General features: G+C 39.8%; 1 protein-coding gene across 1 annotated transcript in view; it reads left to right on the top strand.

Annotated features, from left to right (window-relative positions):
- Positions 1–17,528, top strand: part of OPN5 (opsin 5) — a 35,889-nt gene extending 18,361 nt beyond the window's left edge. Inside the window, exons 5-6 of the mRNA XM_070074666.1 lie at positions 8,283–8,524; positions 12,663–17,528. Of these exons, the coding sequence (XP_069930767.1) occupies positions 8,283–8,524; positions 12,663–12,726 (306 nt within the window). The 3' untranslated portion in view covers positions 12,727–17,528. The remainder of the gene's footprint in view (positions 1–8,282; positions 8,525–12,662) is intronic.
- The last annotated feature ends 490 nt before the right edge of the window (positions 17,529–18,018 follow it).

The raw sequence follows: 18,018 nt of genomic DNA, 5'->3' as shown, positions 1-18,018 counted from the left end.
GTCCTTCATTTAGCACACACCTATGGCTATAATATCCCAGGCCTACAGTTAGTATCCAGATCCTGTGGTTTCTCCAGTGTCCCTTATATATACCAGAAAGACTTCTTGGCTGACCCTGGGCAAAACACCACTGCTATGGATCATCAGAGCACTTGGTTTTTGACCTTTAGTGGACTTGAGATACTTTGAATCACATGTTTGTCAAAGATTTTGCAAGACAGCGTGTGAGGTGAGGACAAGTGCTTCACACTTTTCTTGCTACTGCATCCTACTGCCTGGCGCCTGCTAGATATATTATCAAAATCGCTTGAATGAATACATAATTGAATAAACTAAGTTAATCTAATTACCTGAATAAATGTTAAGAGCTCCCTTGACCCCTGGCTTGAGTGCTCCTGTTCCTTTTATACGTGATGGGATATTTGGTTTTGCTTTGTGCTTTCCCATTAAATGTGAAACATTTTAAGAACTCTTCAACATAAAGCTCTGTTTCTTTCAAATGACTCCTCTCCTTTATCACTCACCAAATATTATTTATCAATGCAGATTATGAATCAGAAGTCCCTGTGTTGACTTTTAGGGTAATTTTTGAGAAAATTGAACTGTATTGTTTTTAAATGATTTTTTTTATTTGAAAGGCAGAGTTGGAAGAGAGAGAGAGGTATTGATCTTCTATCTGCTGGTTTACTCTCTGAATGGCTAGAGCAGCAGGTCTTCTACTTGGGTACAGGAGCCCAAGTACTGGGCCATCTTCTGTTGCTTTCCCAGGCACATTAGCAGGGAGCTGGATCAGAAGTGGAGCAGCTGGGACGTCAACCAGTGCTCATATGAGATGCTGGCATCACAGGCAGCAGCTTTACTCATTATGCCACAGTGCTTGTCCTTGAACTGTGTTTTTTAAAATTAATTAATGATGTCTATGTTCTTAGTTGGTCTTAGCTAAAATGTCAGCTTAAATGTTTCCAGAGAAACATTTCTAAAATTGAATTTGAGTTCTTCTATCGTGTTTCATGAAAATCTTTACATTTTGTTTCTAGAACGTGTCAAATTTTTAACTGATTTATAATTATATTCTTGCTTTGTGGTTACTTGCTCAATGTCTGTCTTTCGCAATGCCAGTCAAAGGACCCCAGGGGGAAATAATTATGTTGTTTTGCTCACTTTGTGTCCCCTGGGCCTAATACAATGCCTCAAACATAGTAAGTGCTTTTTGATGTGAGGAAGGATCAGTTCAGGGTGACCTAATAATGAAAAGAATTTGAATCTAAGGGTCAATGCCAATATTGATACCAGTCCACTAGGAGGTTTCATGTAGTTGGCATTTATGTTATTTATTTTGGCTGCCAGAGGCTGAACACTTTCTCTGTCTAGGAATTTCCACCATTTGTGTGCTGTTCAAGAATTGAAGAAGGAGCATTGTGCCTCTTACTGTAAGATCCTGCAGGGACCAGCAATCTGTTTCCCAGGATTTCATCTGGGGTACAGCTACAGTCCCTGGGCACAGCCATCAACTTGTTTCAGGAATAGCAATACCAAGTCTAGGGGCAGAGTCTACTCTCTCAAGTCCATGGCCATACCAGCGATGGTTTCTGCATCAGTACTACTTCATAGTCATACTTGTGTGTTACATGTCTGCCTGGTTGGTCTCAAGTGTAGGTGCAGTATCCCTGTGATGCTCTATATTAATCAATAGCCTCTTAACAAATTTCCTTTCTGCCTCATCCAGCCAAAGTCCATTTCTGTTGCTTGTAACTCAGCACCGTTCACCTTGGGAAAACAATCTTTCTGGGCTTTAGTTTTCTCAGTTTTGAGAGGTGATTGGAGAAGAGAATCAAATGATATCTTAGCTACCTTCTGAAACTCTGAGATTTGATGAAAATGACTCTATTGGTTCAATTATGTAAAGGCGTCTGGTGATTGCTCTTATTACTCCAACCACCTGGCCTCTCGACAGGAGTGTTTCTTCCCTCCAAGCAGGATATCCCCAACTCAGGGACCTTGCTTTATTTATAATAAATAATGAAGTCTCCTCTGTCTTGTTGAACCAGATACTTATAAAATATTTCCTCCTCTATATAAACCATCTACTGTCCAGTTACAAAATACTGTGTTCAGTTTTAGACCAAAATCCCAAAACACAGTACATTTCCTCCTTTCTTTTTGGTTGTATCCTTTGCCTGGTTACAAAATAGTGGTATTTTAAGATTTGAGAAAATTGCAACTGGAAAGTGTGGACTTCTTCTTTTTCTTTCTTTTTTTAAAGTATGAATTGATATTTCCTGATTGGATCACAACCTGAGCTAACTTATGGCAAGTGCAACAAAGATCTCAGAAAGTTTTTCTTTATAAAGGAGAGTCTGATTTGTTATTCTGTGAATTAAATGGAAGCAAAGAACAAGCTCAAACCAGGCATGCTTAGAGCTGTCAAAGTAATTAATTATATTTTTTTTGACAGGCAGAGTTAGACAGTGAGAGAGACAGACAGAAAGGTCTTCCTTTTTCTGTTAATTTCTAAAGAAATAGTGAGAAAGCTAAGAATACCCTTAAGAACACCCTTAGTTTTGTATAGATGAGGGAGGGTCATGGGTGGCTTGTGGTCAAGCTGTCAACTTTTCTACTTGACATTGTCACAGTCACTCAATGACAGGTTGTCCCACTCATGGAAGGAAACAGTTTAATAACTGGCATTTACTACTCCACTACTGTCTTTTAATATCACCTTTTCATTGCCTGGGAGTTAATCTATACACTTGCTAGCTGGATCCAAGATAGAAAACCCAACCTTAACCACCCCTGTGCTCATGTCACTGGTTCATATCCTCCAACAGGCAGATCTTCGCCTTCCCCTTCTCTCTCGGTGACCCCATGTCACCCCAGTCACTGAAATGTCATTTTTATCAGTAGTCTAACTGGCTTAGTGACATGACTTGATCTTGTTATCGATGGCAAATTTCTTCCATCTTCCATTCCTCCTTAGAAGCCTTTTCTTTCACATCCATGCCACCTCCTCTTCTCACCTATTTCATTATTCAAGGCATCCTGCAGCTGCAAATGTGACTGAAGCCTTATTCACATCTGGCAAAGGAGCCTGCGCAAAACTGGGCACTCCTGAAATAGTTGTAAGCAGAGAATCGGGGATCCTGTTCCCCTCACAATGATCAGCGGAGCTGGAACATCACTGGGGTGACAGAGATCATATCCTTGCCCATGACCTTTCCCCCTTTCCACACTGCCCAAGCACAGACGAAAGGAGACCCCCGTCCCCATTAGAAACCATATCTGCTGGGGTGATTCAGATGTTTTAGACACAAAGGTGCAAGTACACATTATGTGAAGAGTTTACCTTTGATCACATTATTATTTTGTTATTGATTTAAGTGGCTAACTCACTGGAACTGAATACTTACGGTCATTATTTCTGGGGCACTGAAACTTGAGTTTCAGCTTGAACTAGAGCTAGAGAGTATTGACATCCTTTGGTCTTCTGCAGCAAGCTGCATTTACAATGAATTAGGTGACAGATGTGTAGTTCTGTTGTGGAAGCTGTACGTATATTCTATGAATTTGTTTACACAAAATGACAAATTTAGGAATTTAAAGTTTTATTTAATGATGGATATTGGATTGCAGGAGGTTAAGGTGCCACTTGGGACTCCTTCATCCCATATTGGAGTGCCTGGGATCAAGTTCTACCTCTGCCTTTGCTTCCAACCTAGCTTCCTGCTAATGTCCCTGGGAGGCAGCAAATGATGGCTCAAGTACTGAGGCCCTGTGAACCCACATGAGAGACCTGGATGACTTCATCCTGGCTCCTGGCTTCAGCCTGGCACAGTCCTGGCTTTTATGGGCATCTGGGGTATGACCAAGCAGATGGAAGATTTTACTGTCTCTCTCTTTCTCTCTCTGCCATTCTGACTTTCAAGTAAATATAAAAAGAAATAAATATTTTGAAAAAAAGTTATACTTCTTTTCGAACAAGCCAAAAAGTAGTAATAAAAGTGAAGCAATTAAAAAAATAATTTATGAAAAGTTAATGTGTACAGATGCCTGTGTCAGAACTGATTTTAGGATATTTGGGTAAGATTTTAGGATGTTTGGGTAAGACATTTAGGTCAACAAAAGTGAGAATTGAGAAAAATGTGAAGTTAAATTGAGAATGATGAGAAACAGACTGATGAAAAGATTATAACATGTTCTAAGATGGGTTAAAATTTCTGGAAAAGATAGAGTGTACCATGAAGGTTTTGGAAATTTTTGTGAATTATATCTAAAATAGTTTTGGTATTTAAATGTTTAATATTGTGTGGAGTATATTCTAAAATGAAAAGGTTATAGAAAATGAACATGCCTAATATTAATTTTGTATTCACTTCAAAAACATAAAGAACATTTTGTAGTACTTTTTAGATCCAGCTGTTTATACTTCTGTGAGCTTTAAACTCAATTTCTGTTAAAGTATTTAGCTTTATTCTAATCCCAGAGAAACTACAATGATTCATTTGCTATGTGTTCTTAAAACCACAGTGTGGCCAGCGCCACGGCTCAATAGGCTAATCCTCCGCCTAGCGGCGCCGGCACACCGGGTTCTAGTCCCGGTCGGGGCGCCAGATTCTGTCCCGGTTGCCCCTCTTCCAGGCCAGCCCTCTGCTGTGGCCAGGGAGTGCAGTGGAGGATGGCCCAGGTGCTTGGGCCCTGCACCCCATGGGAGACCAGGAAAAGCACCTGGCTCCTGGCTCCTGCCATCGGATCAGCGCGGTGCGCCGGCCGCAGCGCGCCGGCCGCGGCGGCCATTGGAGGGTGAACCAACGGCAAAGGAAGACCTTTCTCTCTGTCTCTCTCTCTCACTGTCCACTCTGCCTGTCAAAAAAAAAAAAAAAAAAAAAAAAAAAAAAAAAACCACAGTGTGATTAATTATCCTATGTCCTTTCAAAAAGGATAACATAGCGCAAATGTAAACCCTCCCTCTTTCCTGGTGCACAGTCTCAAAAAGGGAAATTATGTAAAATACAGAAAATATTATGGACTAAGTGTTAATCTATTTTTTGTCAATGACTTTGTCGACAGTAACACAGAAAGCAGTTTTTGAGATACTGTGAAATCATCATATGACTCACCAAAGAAGCAAGGATGGGGCTATGTGAAGTCCACAGACATCTGCTAAAGCAAGCCTTATTTATATAGTTAGTGTTTATTTGGAATTTTTGAAAAGAAGGCCCTCACTGTGAGCCTTGAGGCATCCATTCCATTTACAAACAAAAATCACAGAGACCAAACTGAATGATAATTTCTCCTGGGTGTACTTCTGCAGAAACATGGAAAAGCAAGGCCAATGTGAGAGCTGCATGGATGTGTGAGATCCGAACAGTTTATAGGTGTTAAACACAAGTGATAATTTTGGCTCAGGACCCTAAAGCAGGGTTGCAAGACACCAGGGAGATCTGAACTCACTTGATTAATTTCTCAGGGATTCAGCTTCTCTATTTGCAACATGGAGCAAAATAGATGTTAAGACTTTTGTCTGCTGCAGTTTATTTTCAGAGATGGACCTTAAAATTTTTGGGTATAATTTTAGCGGCTGAGACTTTAGGGCATATTTTCCATGCCTTGTTCTTCTTATGCACCCACTAAGGTGTGTTCCCAGAGTAGACACTCCACAGACAGTTCCACAGGTCAAGTAGACTGAAGGTTCTGAACACCTCCTGAATGTGATAGCTCTGTTCCCACTAAAGTATATTGAAATGCACGTAGGCATGGGCACTGTGGTGCAGCGGATTAAGACACTGCTAAGGATGCCTACATCACATTTTGGAGTGCTGGTGATTCGAGTCCTGGCTCCACTCTTTCTCATCCAGCTTCTTAATGTGCCTAGGAGGCAGCAAACTGTGGCCTAACTGCTTGGGTCCCTGCCATCCACATGGAAGACCTAGATGGTGTTTGGAGTTCCTGGATTGAGCCTGGCTTAGTCCTGGCTGTTGCAGGCATCTGAAGAGTGAATTAATGTATGGAAGATCTCTCTGCATCACCCCTGCCCCACTCCTGCCCCTCTTTCTCTGCCTTTAAAATCAATCAATCTTAAAAAAAGAAATACACATGGATGTACACAACTTTCTTAGAAGAAAATAAACATTCAATCGAACTTCCAAAACAAAAAAGTATTCACAAATACGGGTGCTTTAGTTATCAACAGTAAAATATCTCAGGTCTCACTGTTTTATCACTGATTCTCCACATAACTTGTCATTACCCTGATGTTGGGAATTATTGCTGTAGTTCTTAAACTAGAGAATGACAGGGAGAGGAAGTGGAGATAACTCCATCCTGACATCTTCCCGGGGTTTTAGGGGATCAAGGGTAAAAGGAAATTTTGGGGCTGGTGCTGTGGCGTAACTCCTTTTCCGATCCAGCTCTCTGCTATGGCCTGGAAAACAGTCGAAGATGGCCCAAGTTGTTGGGCCCCTGAACCCACATGAGAGACCTGGAAGAAGCTCCTGGCTCCTGGCTTTGGACTGGCGCAGCTCCAGCTGTTGCAGCCATCTGGGGAGTGAACCAGCGGATGGAAGACCTCTCTTTCTCTTTGCCTCTTCTTCTCTCTCTGTGTAACTCTGACTTTCAAATAAATAAATAAATCATTAAAAAAGGTAGAAATCCCTTATAAAAATCCCAAGATTGGCATGATCAAACTCTTCTGAGTCATGTGCCAGTCCCCGTTCGTATTATTGCAGCTGAGGGCATCTAGTCCTGTGATTGGCCAGGCTTGGGTCATGTGATGCCAATGATATCAATTCCATAATACTCGAATTAACACTCCGTTTATTTCTTGTTTAGACTTTTGCCTAAACAATCTGGCTAAGGGTGGAAATTCTGTGTAGACAGGGACTTGTCTGCTTTGTTCGTTGTTTTATCCTCCACACAAAGCATATAGAAGATTCTCAGCAAGATTTATTGATTAAATGAATAAACAATGATTATTCTACCTCCTATTTCTTCCTTCTCTATTTCATTCTGCAGGTAAATCCTAAGCAGAGCTCTCATCATGTTTGCTGCTCAAAAATCTGCTAGTGCCTCAAAGCATACAGAATTAAGCTGCAAGCACAGGAATATGTTATGCAAACCCACAAATACAATAATTTTTTTCAAGTACCATCTCCCTTTGTTGGTTTCTTCTATTTTCTTATAGTAATTGATCACTATGCAACAGAACACGTTATGCCTTCTCTCAGGCTAGTCTGACTATTATTTCTTTATTTCCACTTACCAAGGGGCAGGTTATATTCCACATCCTCCATGAACATCTTCTTTGTTTGCCCAGTGGGATGTAATTTTGTGCTCCTCTGAGCTGAAACTGAAATAATAGTCAGCTTTGTACTGCAATTATTTGTATTTTGGAAGGATACAAGTTAGGTGCTGTGTTATACCGGGATCCCTCACATCAGCTGGCACAGTGTCTTGTACAGAGCAATGGCTAAATGGCTAAAATGCATTTGTTGAATTGACGTGAGATGATTAAGAGGGGTCAGTGAGGTAGTTACAGGGCACTAATTAGGGCTACCTTATTAAAGGGACTGAACTGCAAATGGTGAGAAACTCATGAGGGTGTTTTAAACCTGGTCTCTAATTATTCCTTGGTCTAAAATTAAAAGGCCCTCTAAGGTAATTATAATTTTGTGAGAAAAAAGTGCTTTCTGGAAAAGTCTTATTTTATAGCACTGTGACACTTGGGCTGAAGCCTGATGACTCTATTTTGCTTCATACCTAGTGAATTTCCACTATCTAAACCTCAAACTTGAGAAAAATTTGAGTCAAAAGAAATAACATTTAATAGAAATCTCTGAAGAAGATTCATATTAGAATTTCAAACCAGGGCAAATTCTCTAAGTTTCCTGAGGCAAATATGGATAATTAAAAATTTCATCAAGGTGAACATATTTCTGTCAAGTTTGTAAGTGAATGTGGGTTGAGAAGTCTGGAAAGCTTGGGAGCACTGATATTCTTTTTATTATAGTTTCTTACCCAACATAGGCACAATCTGACAGTTTTTATAGGGTTATACTTTAGGTTTTTGGTATAGGGAGATTTGGGGTTAAGAATGGATAGGATGTGATAAATGGGATAAAGAATTGTAATGAATTCTAACAGCACTTCTCAAAAATCTATCTGAAATGATTCCTTACTTACAAGATAAATGGAAAATATAATAGACTTTTAGGTATGAAGGATGACCTGTCCCTCCTCCATGTCATTTCAGTCTCTTGATTCTGTTCTCTGTTCCCCTCCCTCTTTAGGTGGCGATGTTGATTTGTGCTGGATTCTTGATTGCATGGATTCCTTATGCAGTAGTCTCTGTGTGGTCAGCTTTTGGAAGGCCAGACTCCATCCCAATACAGCTTTCTGTGGTGCCAACACTCCTTGCAAAATCAGCAGCCATGTACAATCCGATCATCTACCAAGTCATTGATTACAAATTTTCCTGTTGCCGAACTAGTGGTTTGAAAGCAACCAAAAAGAAGTCATTGGAAGATTTCAGGTAAAGTTTCAGAAGTTGGAAGTAAGTCATACTCTTTGTTCCAAAATTCTGTGGGCTGCAACCCACTTGACTGTAATGTCTCAAAGTTACAGCTCATCACCTAGGAGTTGTGTAAAGAGGCCTTTGTTTTCTGTTCATCAAAATTCCTGGAATTAAGTCATCAGGTATGTCAGTGTTGAGCAACATGGGTAAATAGTGAGACACGTGATTCTGATTTTGATTCTGGGATAAGCAGGACACAGAGAAGTATCTCTTTGAGCAGCCTCTATATATCAATGTCTCTTAACTTCCTTATTTGGGGCTACATCCATTTTACTCCAAGAGCACTGTTCTATGTGGCATTGATACAAATTAAATTCTCACGACAGAATGATTCTCTTGTCTGGGAAATCATTACCATGACTATAGCAGTTGGGAAAGCAGAGGAAGGAGAGAAAGGAATAACATTTTTGCTCGGTGTCAGGCTATTTTATTTTTACAAGAGCCCAGTGTTATTCTTTGTCTTTCTCAGATGAGGAAACTGAAGTTCAAGCAAGGTTAAGTGTGCTGCTCATATTCACGTAGCCAGAAGGTAGTAAAGTAGGGATTTAAATTCATGTCTGTTGGGTCTCAAAACTTAAGCTCTTCCATCTGTTTCTGCTACACAATTAACAATGGAGTTTGGGAATCTGGCACCATTTTTTTTCCTGAAAACCCAAAAGGCTCAGGGTAGATGAAGACTTGGACCCATTGGTGGTCTTCTGTGTCCATTGGCAACTAGTCTTACCAGTAAAAGTTAGAAGAGAAACCTGAATTCATGGTCTGAGGTGAGAAATGTTGAGAAGGACTAGGGTTCTCAGATCCCCTTTAATTATTATTCACTTGATATATAGAAATTTTTCAAGACTTCTTCCTTGAATAATTATGGGGCAGTAAGAAAAAGGTTGAACTAGCTTTGAGAAGGAGTTGGTTTATTTTTTGTTTTATCACTGTATTTGAACAAGTAGCAAAACACTGGAATTTTATTTTTACCATGTAGATGCATGATCAATGAAAAATAATATAAAAAAGGCACTAATTAAAGGTTATATTGGCATCATTGATATGGTGTGGGGAAAGAGAGACAATTTGGAGATAGACAACCAGTATTTAAGATTCTGATGTTAGCAAAAGATCTATAGTTTTGGACAAATTAACTAGAGCTTAGAATTGGGATGATTTGTTAACAATATCCATGTCTGTGGAGCTGGCACTGTGATGTTGTGTGCTAAGCCTCTGCCTGTGATGCTGGCATCCAATATGAGTGCCTGTATCCCCACTGCTTCTCTTCCAATCAAGCTCCCTGCTATTATACCTGGGAAAGCAGTGGAAGATGGCCCAAGTGCTTGGGCCCCTGCACCTGCACGGGAGACCCGGAAGGAGCTCCTAACTTCTGGCTTTGGATAGGTGCAGCACCAATGGAATGATCCAGTGGATATAAGACTTCCCTTTTTCTCTATCTTTAACTCTGCCTCTCAAATAAATAAATAAATAAAATAAAAACAATAGCCATGTCCTCAAGATGTAAGAATTAAGCAAAGAGGATGTGTTGGAAGGTCTAGGAGACAATTGTTAGTGGGTATTTCATATTGCTGGAGGTAAACGCCTTCTCTCTTGAATTAAATAAATTCAAACACTATAATGCATCTACTTTGGAAGTAATAACACTTTGCCCTTATCAGCTATTGATACTTTATTATGAATTCAGCTAGAGAGAATGATTCTAATAGAGCCTTTGAAGGAGAAAATAATGGGGCACTTCTTCATCTGAAGGAAATAGGGATTTGACAGGAGTGTCTGGAAGTGCTTCACCTACCTCATAATTTTACCTCGACAGGGTCTGTGTTCTGTAGGTTTACTCACCAGTGTGAGCAGCTCATAAATATTCAGCACTCAACAATGGGAAGAGGAAAATTTACGTAGAAGAAAGTGACTTAGGGCCACAAACCTTTGGAAAAAATCAGCCAGGCAGGAGACAGCACAGTTTACCTGTTCCCGTTAGCCATTTTTGTGGTAGAGAACAATTGCCTTGATGGAGCAGGGCTCTGGCTCAGCCTTGGCCTTGGGCTCAGGCTATTTCCTCGCCAGTGAGTGTAAGCTTTCAGTGGGAAAACAGGCAGAAGTGCTGAGCAGCCAGCAATCTATAGGCTCTAGAGGAGCATCCTCAGGAAAGGAATGCTAATGAGGTGTTGGGTGGCAGATTTTATTTATTTTTAAAATTTTTATTGTGTATGTTAGAAGAGTCTGCTTCAGTGAAGGGCAGAAAGTAGAAGATAGCCATCAGAGATTTCTTTTTATCTCTACAAAAAAGCCAACACTCTCCCCCACCCCACTTTTTATCATCCTTGTTACTAAGAAGCTAAGCAAGCAAGTGGTTTGGAGATCCATAGAGGAGGTCCAGCATGGTTAATGTGCAATAAGGACAATTAAATTGGATTAAACTGGATTAATTGATATCCTTGTTCTGTTTCTGAGCTCTCAAATGTGTATTTGCTTCTAAGGGGAGAATCTGTTGAGAAATATTTTAAATTCAAACAGAAAACTTAATGCAGTGAATATGCGATTGTGAAAGTAATTTTTGAGTGATTTTAGCAGTTCATTAAAAGTTAAAATCGGCCGGCGCCACAGCTCACTAGGCTAATTCTCCACCTTGCAGCGCCGGCATACCAGGTTCTAGTCCCGGTTCGGGCGCTGGATTCTGTCCCGGTTGCCCCTCTTCCGGGCCAGCTCTCTGCTGAAGCCAGGGAGTGCAGTGGAGGATGGCCCAAGTCCTTGGGCCCTGCACCCTATGGGAGACTAGGATAAGTACCTGGCTCCTGCCATCGGATCAGCGTGGTGCGCTGGCCACAGCGTGCTGGCTGCGGTGGCCATTGAAGGGTGAACCAAAGGCAAAAGGAAGACCTTTCTCTCTGTCTCTCTCTCTCACTGTCCACTCTGCCTGTCAAAAAAAAAAAAAAAAAAAAAAAAAAAAAAAAAGTTAAAATCATCCCTATGGCCCGCCTTATTCCTCACCTGATTTTAATAGAAGCTGATGAACCAACTTCAGGCGATGGACATTGATATCAGCTAATCTCAATTCTAGGCCTTAAGTAGTTAATTTGCCCCAGATCGTAGAGCTATTGCAAACAGCAGAATCTTAAACACTGGTGGTCTATCTTCAAATTGTCTGTCTTGCTTCCCTCAAACTGTAGCAGCAGAGGCAACACCATTTTTAATATACACCTTTTTAATCTTTTTCATTTGATCATGTGTCTACAAGGTAAACATAAAAGTTCAAGAGTACAGTGATAGAATTGTTGCTCCCACCTGAGTATCTGGATGTAGGCTTCTCTCCTATTTTGTGCACTGTGTTTTTTCCATTTTGGTTGTATAATCCAGAACTTTGAAAAACTGCTGTCTGGACCCACTTGAAGAGATGCCACTTTAATTGGTTTGGACTGGACCTGAGCTTCAGTTTGTTTAGCTTCCCAGATGACTGTCACGCACAGTCATTGTGAAAAGTCAGGGAACCAGTGAGGACTTGGGCCAGCTATGTCAGTGACCAGGAAGGTGACTTCAGATGCTGGGTGAGTCTCAGGTGGAAACAAAATGTTCAAAGACTCCGAGAATGTACAGTGAAGGTGGAGGCATTCTACTTCCTAGTATTTAGCAAAAAGAAAAGAGCCCCCAAACTTAAATCTTTCCTTGACTGCCATAGTTGGCAATGCTGTAGGTGAGCAGAGGGCTCAGCTGAGTGGTAGTAGCTGTGCAGTGAATTTTATCCTAGAAAACAGAAAACTCATGGTGGCACAGGAAATGAGCAATAAACAAGTGGCTTGTTTTGCAAAGATCTGCCCAAGGGATTAATTGACTCTGAATATTATGAATTTATCATTTTTGATCTCTTTCTAATTGAGATCTTATCTACATAACCTTTATGATAATCAAACACAAGTTCATGGAAAATACACATTATAAAAATGACTTTATATGGGTTTTTCACCAATAAACTTATCTTTTAATTCCATTTTAAGTACCCTTGTATGTAAATATACACATACATATATGAATATATATTTGTATGTATATGTGTGCTTATAAATACATATATTAAATTGCACTTTTCATCTCCTCTATCCAGGCTGCACACCGTTACCACTGTCAGGAAGTCTTCTGCTGTGCTGGAAATCCATCAAGAGGTATGAAGATGGACACAGAATCACTCATGGACACAACTTATTCACATATTTGCCTCCTCACTGTTGTTAACATTTGTGGTCACACTTTTCTCTTTATATTAAATTTTTATATTTTGTACACTTTCCCTCTGTTTCCTCAAGTCAGGGTTTGCTGAGAAATTCCAATGGACAAACGGAAAATAGATTATAGGATATTACTTTAAGGAATATTATTAGAATGAACATCCCTGGAACTTTAATTTTCTTATACATAAAATCTATTCTCTTGCCAAACAGTATTAAGTCTGAGATATTAAGAAAAATGTTTAGATGTTTTCTTTATTATGTGTATTAGGGGGTTATTTAATTTTACTATATTATAATCATTACTATTTCCTAATGTAGGGTCTGTCAAGCAATAGGTGAGTGTTCATGGAGATGGTGTGTTGGGTCAGGGCTCTTTGACTGGTAGATGCTGCTCATTTTCACAATCATTTCCTTTCCATGCTGATGGGAAGGCAGTGATTCTGCAAAGGAGTTCTCTAGGGAACTAAGTTATGCCTTAAATCTCTAAATGGAAAAACTCTCTTGTGTCTTGGAATTTGAGAACAAAATTCTCACTGATGACAATTTTACACATGTGTAAAATTTTTCATTCAGTTCTGCTTACTAATATACTGGGTGTAACAGGACATTACTAGCTATAAGTGCTTAAGAAATGAATATAGTGAAAACAGCTATTTCAAAGTTTTTTTCTTTGTTCATTTTTAGGTAAAGATATGCAAGTAGGAGTGAGATAGAATGCTTTCAAAGGCAGATCCTTGCCTTTTAAAAGTTAATGAATGGGAGGAAGCATGTAAATATGGACTAGAGTCCAGTAGGCTTTCAACTCAAAATCTGTCTTATCTTCTCTCCTAATCTGAGGAGCAGGGCCGTCAATATTGCAATTCTTTCAATTTCAGATGTATGTAGGTAGGTGTCCTCTATGCTCCTCCAACCCATCTACCTTCTTCTTCTGCTGTGCTCATCAATTCTTACTCTGTCATTTAACTGCTGCGGGGAAAAGGGGAAGAGAGTGGCTCCTGCCATGCTGTTGATAATCTCTCAAATGAGGGTTTTTAGAGAACTGGACACTCCTTCGTGGTTCAGTCCTCAGTACATGGCACCTCCAGTTCCTTTGTCCATTAGTTTTCTTGAGAGTTGTAGTGGGAGATGGGGAGTGAGTTAATGTGTATTATTGGCTTAAGATATATGCTAAATAGATGTTATAAAATGTGCTCTATGATTAAAATGAAAGACAACAACAACAACAACTCTGCCTGGGGGTGGGGTTGCATGCCAGTATAAAAGAAAGCAGCAAAATTGTCACTGGAATAGAGGCAAGGGAATTTTAGGTAGACTGAATTATAGCGGTGTGAAAGAATGTGACACCTCATGTGGAGAGGGCCCAGGTTTAGAACTGTCATTCTGCACCCTTTGACAACCTTGTAAATGGGAAGAGAAGCAACAGGATTGCAGTGTGATCATGAAGTTTAGATGAAATCAGATCCATGCAAGTCACCAACTGTGCCTGTAACTCAGGAGGCACCCCTCTGTGTTAGCAATTATTTCTATGATTTTTAAAGTGGCTGTGATGGTCAAAAGTGGGATGGAAGTAGTAGTCTGGCAAGAGCCACATCAACCACCAGTGGCCTTGTTGTTTGTGCTATTCTGTGAGCTTTATCCTGAAGGCAGTGGGGGAGAATGTACAGGGATTAGTATAGGAGGGAAGACCAGTCTGGTGGCAGTGTGGAGAGTGAATAGTTTGGGTGTTGCTGGGGAGTCAAGAATAGAGGTTAGTAGACCATTTAGGAAGCTATATAAATTTGTAATTATAAAGAAATTATAGGGCCAGTATTGTGGCACCATGGATTGGGCCACTGCTTGTGATGCTGTCATCTCATCTCGGAGTGCCAGGTTGAGTCCCAGTTACTCCATTTTCAATCTAACTTTCTCCTAATGTGTCTCAAGTGCAGGAGACTAGGGTGGAGTTCTTGGTTCCTGGTTGCAGCCTGGCTCAGCCCTGACTATTGTGGTCATTTAGGGAGTGAACCAGTGGATAGATGTCTCTCTCCATCTCTCTCTCTCTCCCCCCATCTATCTGTCACTCTGTCTTTCAAATAAACATCATTTTTTTTAAAAAAATTATAAATTGTGAAGGCCTGAATTAAGGATTGGTAATAGAAGTAGAGACTATTTTAAGAAATAGGTGTTTTTGGTAATGGATTGCACAGAGGCAGAAGCATCACTGATGGCTTGGGGACATCTTACAAAATAGTGTGGATGGTGGTGTCCACAGAAGGGAAAAATGCAGAAGAGGGAGTGGGACTGCAGACAGAATGCATTATATTTGAAGTGTGTTGAGCATAGGGCATTTGCAATATAGGTAAAGACAATCAAAATAGTTGGTTGAAAATCTAAAAGCATACTCAAATGATATGGATATTATAAAGTTAGGGAGTCAAGGAGATATGAAAAGAATGCTAAAGGGGAAACTACTTGTTCAAAAGACCCAAAGGAAATAAGTGGGAGGAGTTTGTTTTGTTTTGTTTTTAAGATGAATGTTTGTGGATGTGGATGATGGAGAGGAGAAGAGGCAGAAAAGAATATTCAAGTTGGTGTAGATTTATCCAGAAAGTAGAATTTAATATTTTTATTTTATAGAAGTCCCTGAAGGTAGATGATACCTGCTCATTTATTAACTGTTTAACTAGAATGTGGTCATATGCACAGCTTAAAAAGACATATATGAGAAAGGATTAGCATTGTGAGGAGGGAAAAAAGAATTGAAATGTGAGGTGCTTTGGGGGAGATCTAGAATTAATTCTGCTACCAATTTGAAACTGTGATTTAAATCCTCCATGTTCTGGTTCCACATTTCTTTTTAGTAATACTCTGATAATAGGGAGGCAGAAGAATTATTACCAGAATTGATGTATAAAGAGACAGTTCTTGGGGGCAGAATGAGGGGGAGAGAAGAGTGAGGAGTAGCTTAGGGTCCTCTTGCATTCCAAGTAGACCAAGGTGATAGGAATATATTTCAAGTAAAATCCTGTTATTTGGTTGTTTGAAATTCAAATATATCAAGATTCAAACCTTGTGCCCATTTAGAATTGAAATGCTAACTGAACAATTCAAGACTCATTTAATTTTCCTTTGAAGAATATACTACTGCTATTGATGGGAGTCTTTTGCAATGTGAGCTACAAAAATATCAATGGAAATACTTCTTCATTGAGTTAGTACAAATGAGGGAGAACAGATGAAGGAGAGGAGAGAGTGAGCTGAGGAGTGGGATATTGAAGGGCTTGGTAATGCTGGCATCACAGAGTGTCTTAAAGGTTGCCAAAATGTCAGAGGACATTATATGGAGAGGGAAGATATATGTCGCTATCGAAAAAGGTTAGTGATGTAGTATCAGTGTTTGATTAAATAACTAATTCTGTAGAGGGAGCCAAGTCTCATTGTCCAAAAGGTCAAAGTGTTGACCATTCTTCACTGCTTTTGTGAAAAAGAGGGAGAAAGCAAGAATTATAAGAGCTTTAGTGAGGTTAGTAGGAAAACACAATCAAGGGCATGCCTTCCTTCAGTACAGACATCGCTTAAAGTCTAAAGATCTTAGTTCATGCCATGTAGCTAAACCTTTGGTCACAACTGTGGCTGTGAATGGGTTTTTAGAAATTATTTATTTTGAAGTATTTTTAAAAGATTGTCCAACTTTCAACATATATTCTAACATTCTTCAGGTTCAGCAGGTTATGGGATTGTATGGAAAATATTCTGAAATCATTTTATCCAAGAAACTTGAATCAAAATAGCGTTGACATTAACACTATTTTTTGATTTTGAGCCTGCTTTCCTAACCACGCCAAATACATCATTATAGCACCATGAAATCTAGAACAAAATGACATTCAGGTTCAGAGTACAGTTCTAGAATTAGCCAGACCTGATGTCAAAGTCAAGTTCTGTCGTTTACCAGATGTGTGATTAAATTATGTGATCTTTCGTTGTCTTTACTTGTCCCAGCTGTGAAATAGGGCCAATCTTACTTCATCAGGATTTGTTGTAATTCATATAAAGTTTATAAATTTCTTAGGACACTTCTGGCCCATTAAAACATGAAATAAATGGAAGCTATTATTGTTAGAAGAACCAACTGCAGGTAGATTTTGTATTGACAGCTGTGGATTCTTTCCCAAAGGTGGTAGGTGAGCATCCCTCCAGATTTCAAGTCACCATAGATTTAGGAGATGTTCAAGCTTTATGAGAATATGAAAAGCAAGCCAAGATTTTGTGGAAATAGCTACTGCTGGCTCTGCCATAAGGAAACTGCTAGTGTTAGGCTCAGTATCTTGAGAAGATGCTTGCCAGGTTGAACATGTTGGAGGTGGCAGGTTGGGCATGAATCCACAGAGCAAAAGATTTTCTCTGTTCCAGTGGAAGCCATCTGGAAGGAGAGGAGGGTCAGAGCATATTGTATTTTTAGCTATGATGCAAGGATCAAAATGAGCAGGTGTTCAGTAGATGGTTCACTGTGGTGAGAGCATAATAATTTCCTACTATTGACCACTTGGGAATAGAGGCAGAACCAGAAATTCTATTTGGGGTTCAAGTCAGCTACAGAAATTGTCAGTTACTTGAGTCTGATTTCTACCTAGAAAGTGTATCTAAAGCAAAGAAGATTTGATTTAAAAATTTTATCTAGGATTTTTAAACCACTAAACTTCAGGTATGATGTATAAATAGAGAGAGTGGTTTAAATCTATCTTACCAATAATGTAGTCTACAGACCTGAGAACTGGTTAGAAAAGCAGAACTTAAGCTACATACCTGACCTCCTGAGTCCAAATCCATAACCAGGTGATTTGCATGCCCATTTTTTAGTTGGTTAGGTCAATGGTCTGTTGAGAGTATAATCTCAAGTCTTATCTAGAAATCTTTCCCACTAATATGGCATGATCAGAACTTGCTCACGCAATAGCAATGGTAAGCTGTGTAAGAGCAGAGACTTGAAATATTTATTGTGGCCTTTGCTACTGGAGATAAGAAGCCTCTGTGAAAGAATTCGAACAAAGCAACAGTGTGGCTTCAGGGATCTTGTAGGGAGAACTCTGAGACTGCGGCCTTCTACAGAATGCGGGGACCAGGACCCCTTCACCTACCCAAAAAACCAGGGGAGGGGAAAACGAGGCTGTTGAGGGAACCAGCATTTCTTTACATACAGCTGTATTAGCAGGGTTTGACTACTTCAACCTAGCATGTTAAGAGAGAAGTATA

This window comes from Oryctolagus cuniculus, chromosome 5, assembly GCF_964237555.1.
Source record: "Oryctolagus cuniculus chromosome 5, mOryCun1.1, whole genome shotgun sequence".
Lineage (NCBI taxonomy): Eukaryota > Metazoa > Chordata > Mammalia > Lagomorpha > Leporidae > Oryctolagus > Oryctolagus cuniculus.
This window is presented reverse-complemented; position numbering and strand designations above follow the sequence as displayed.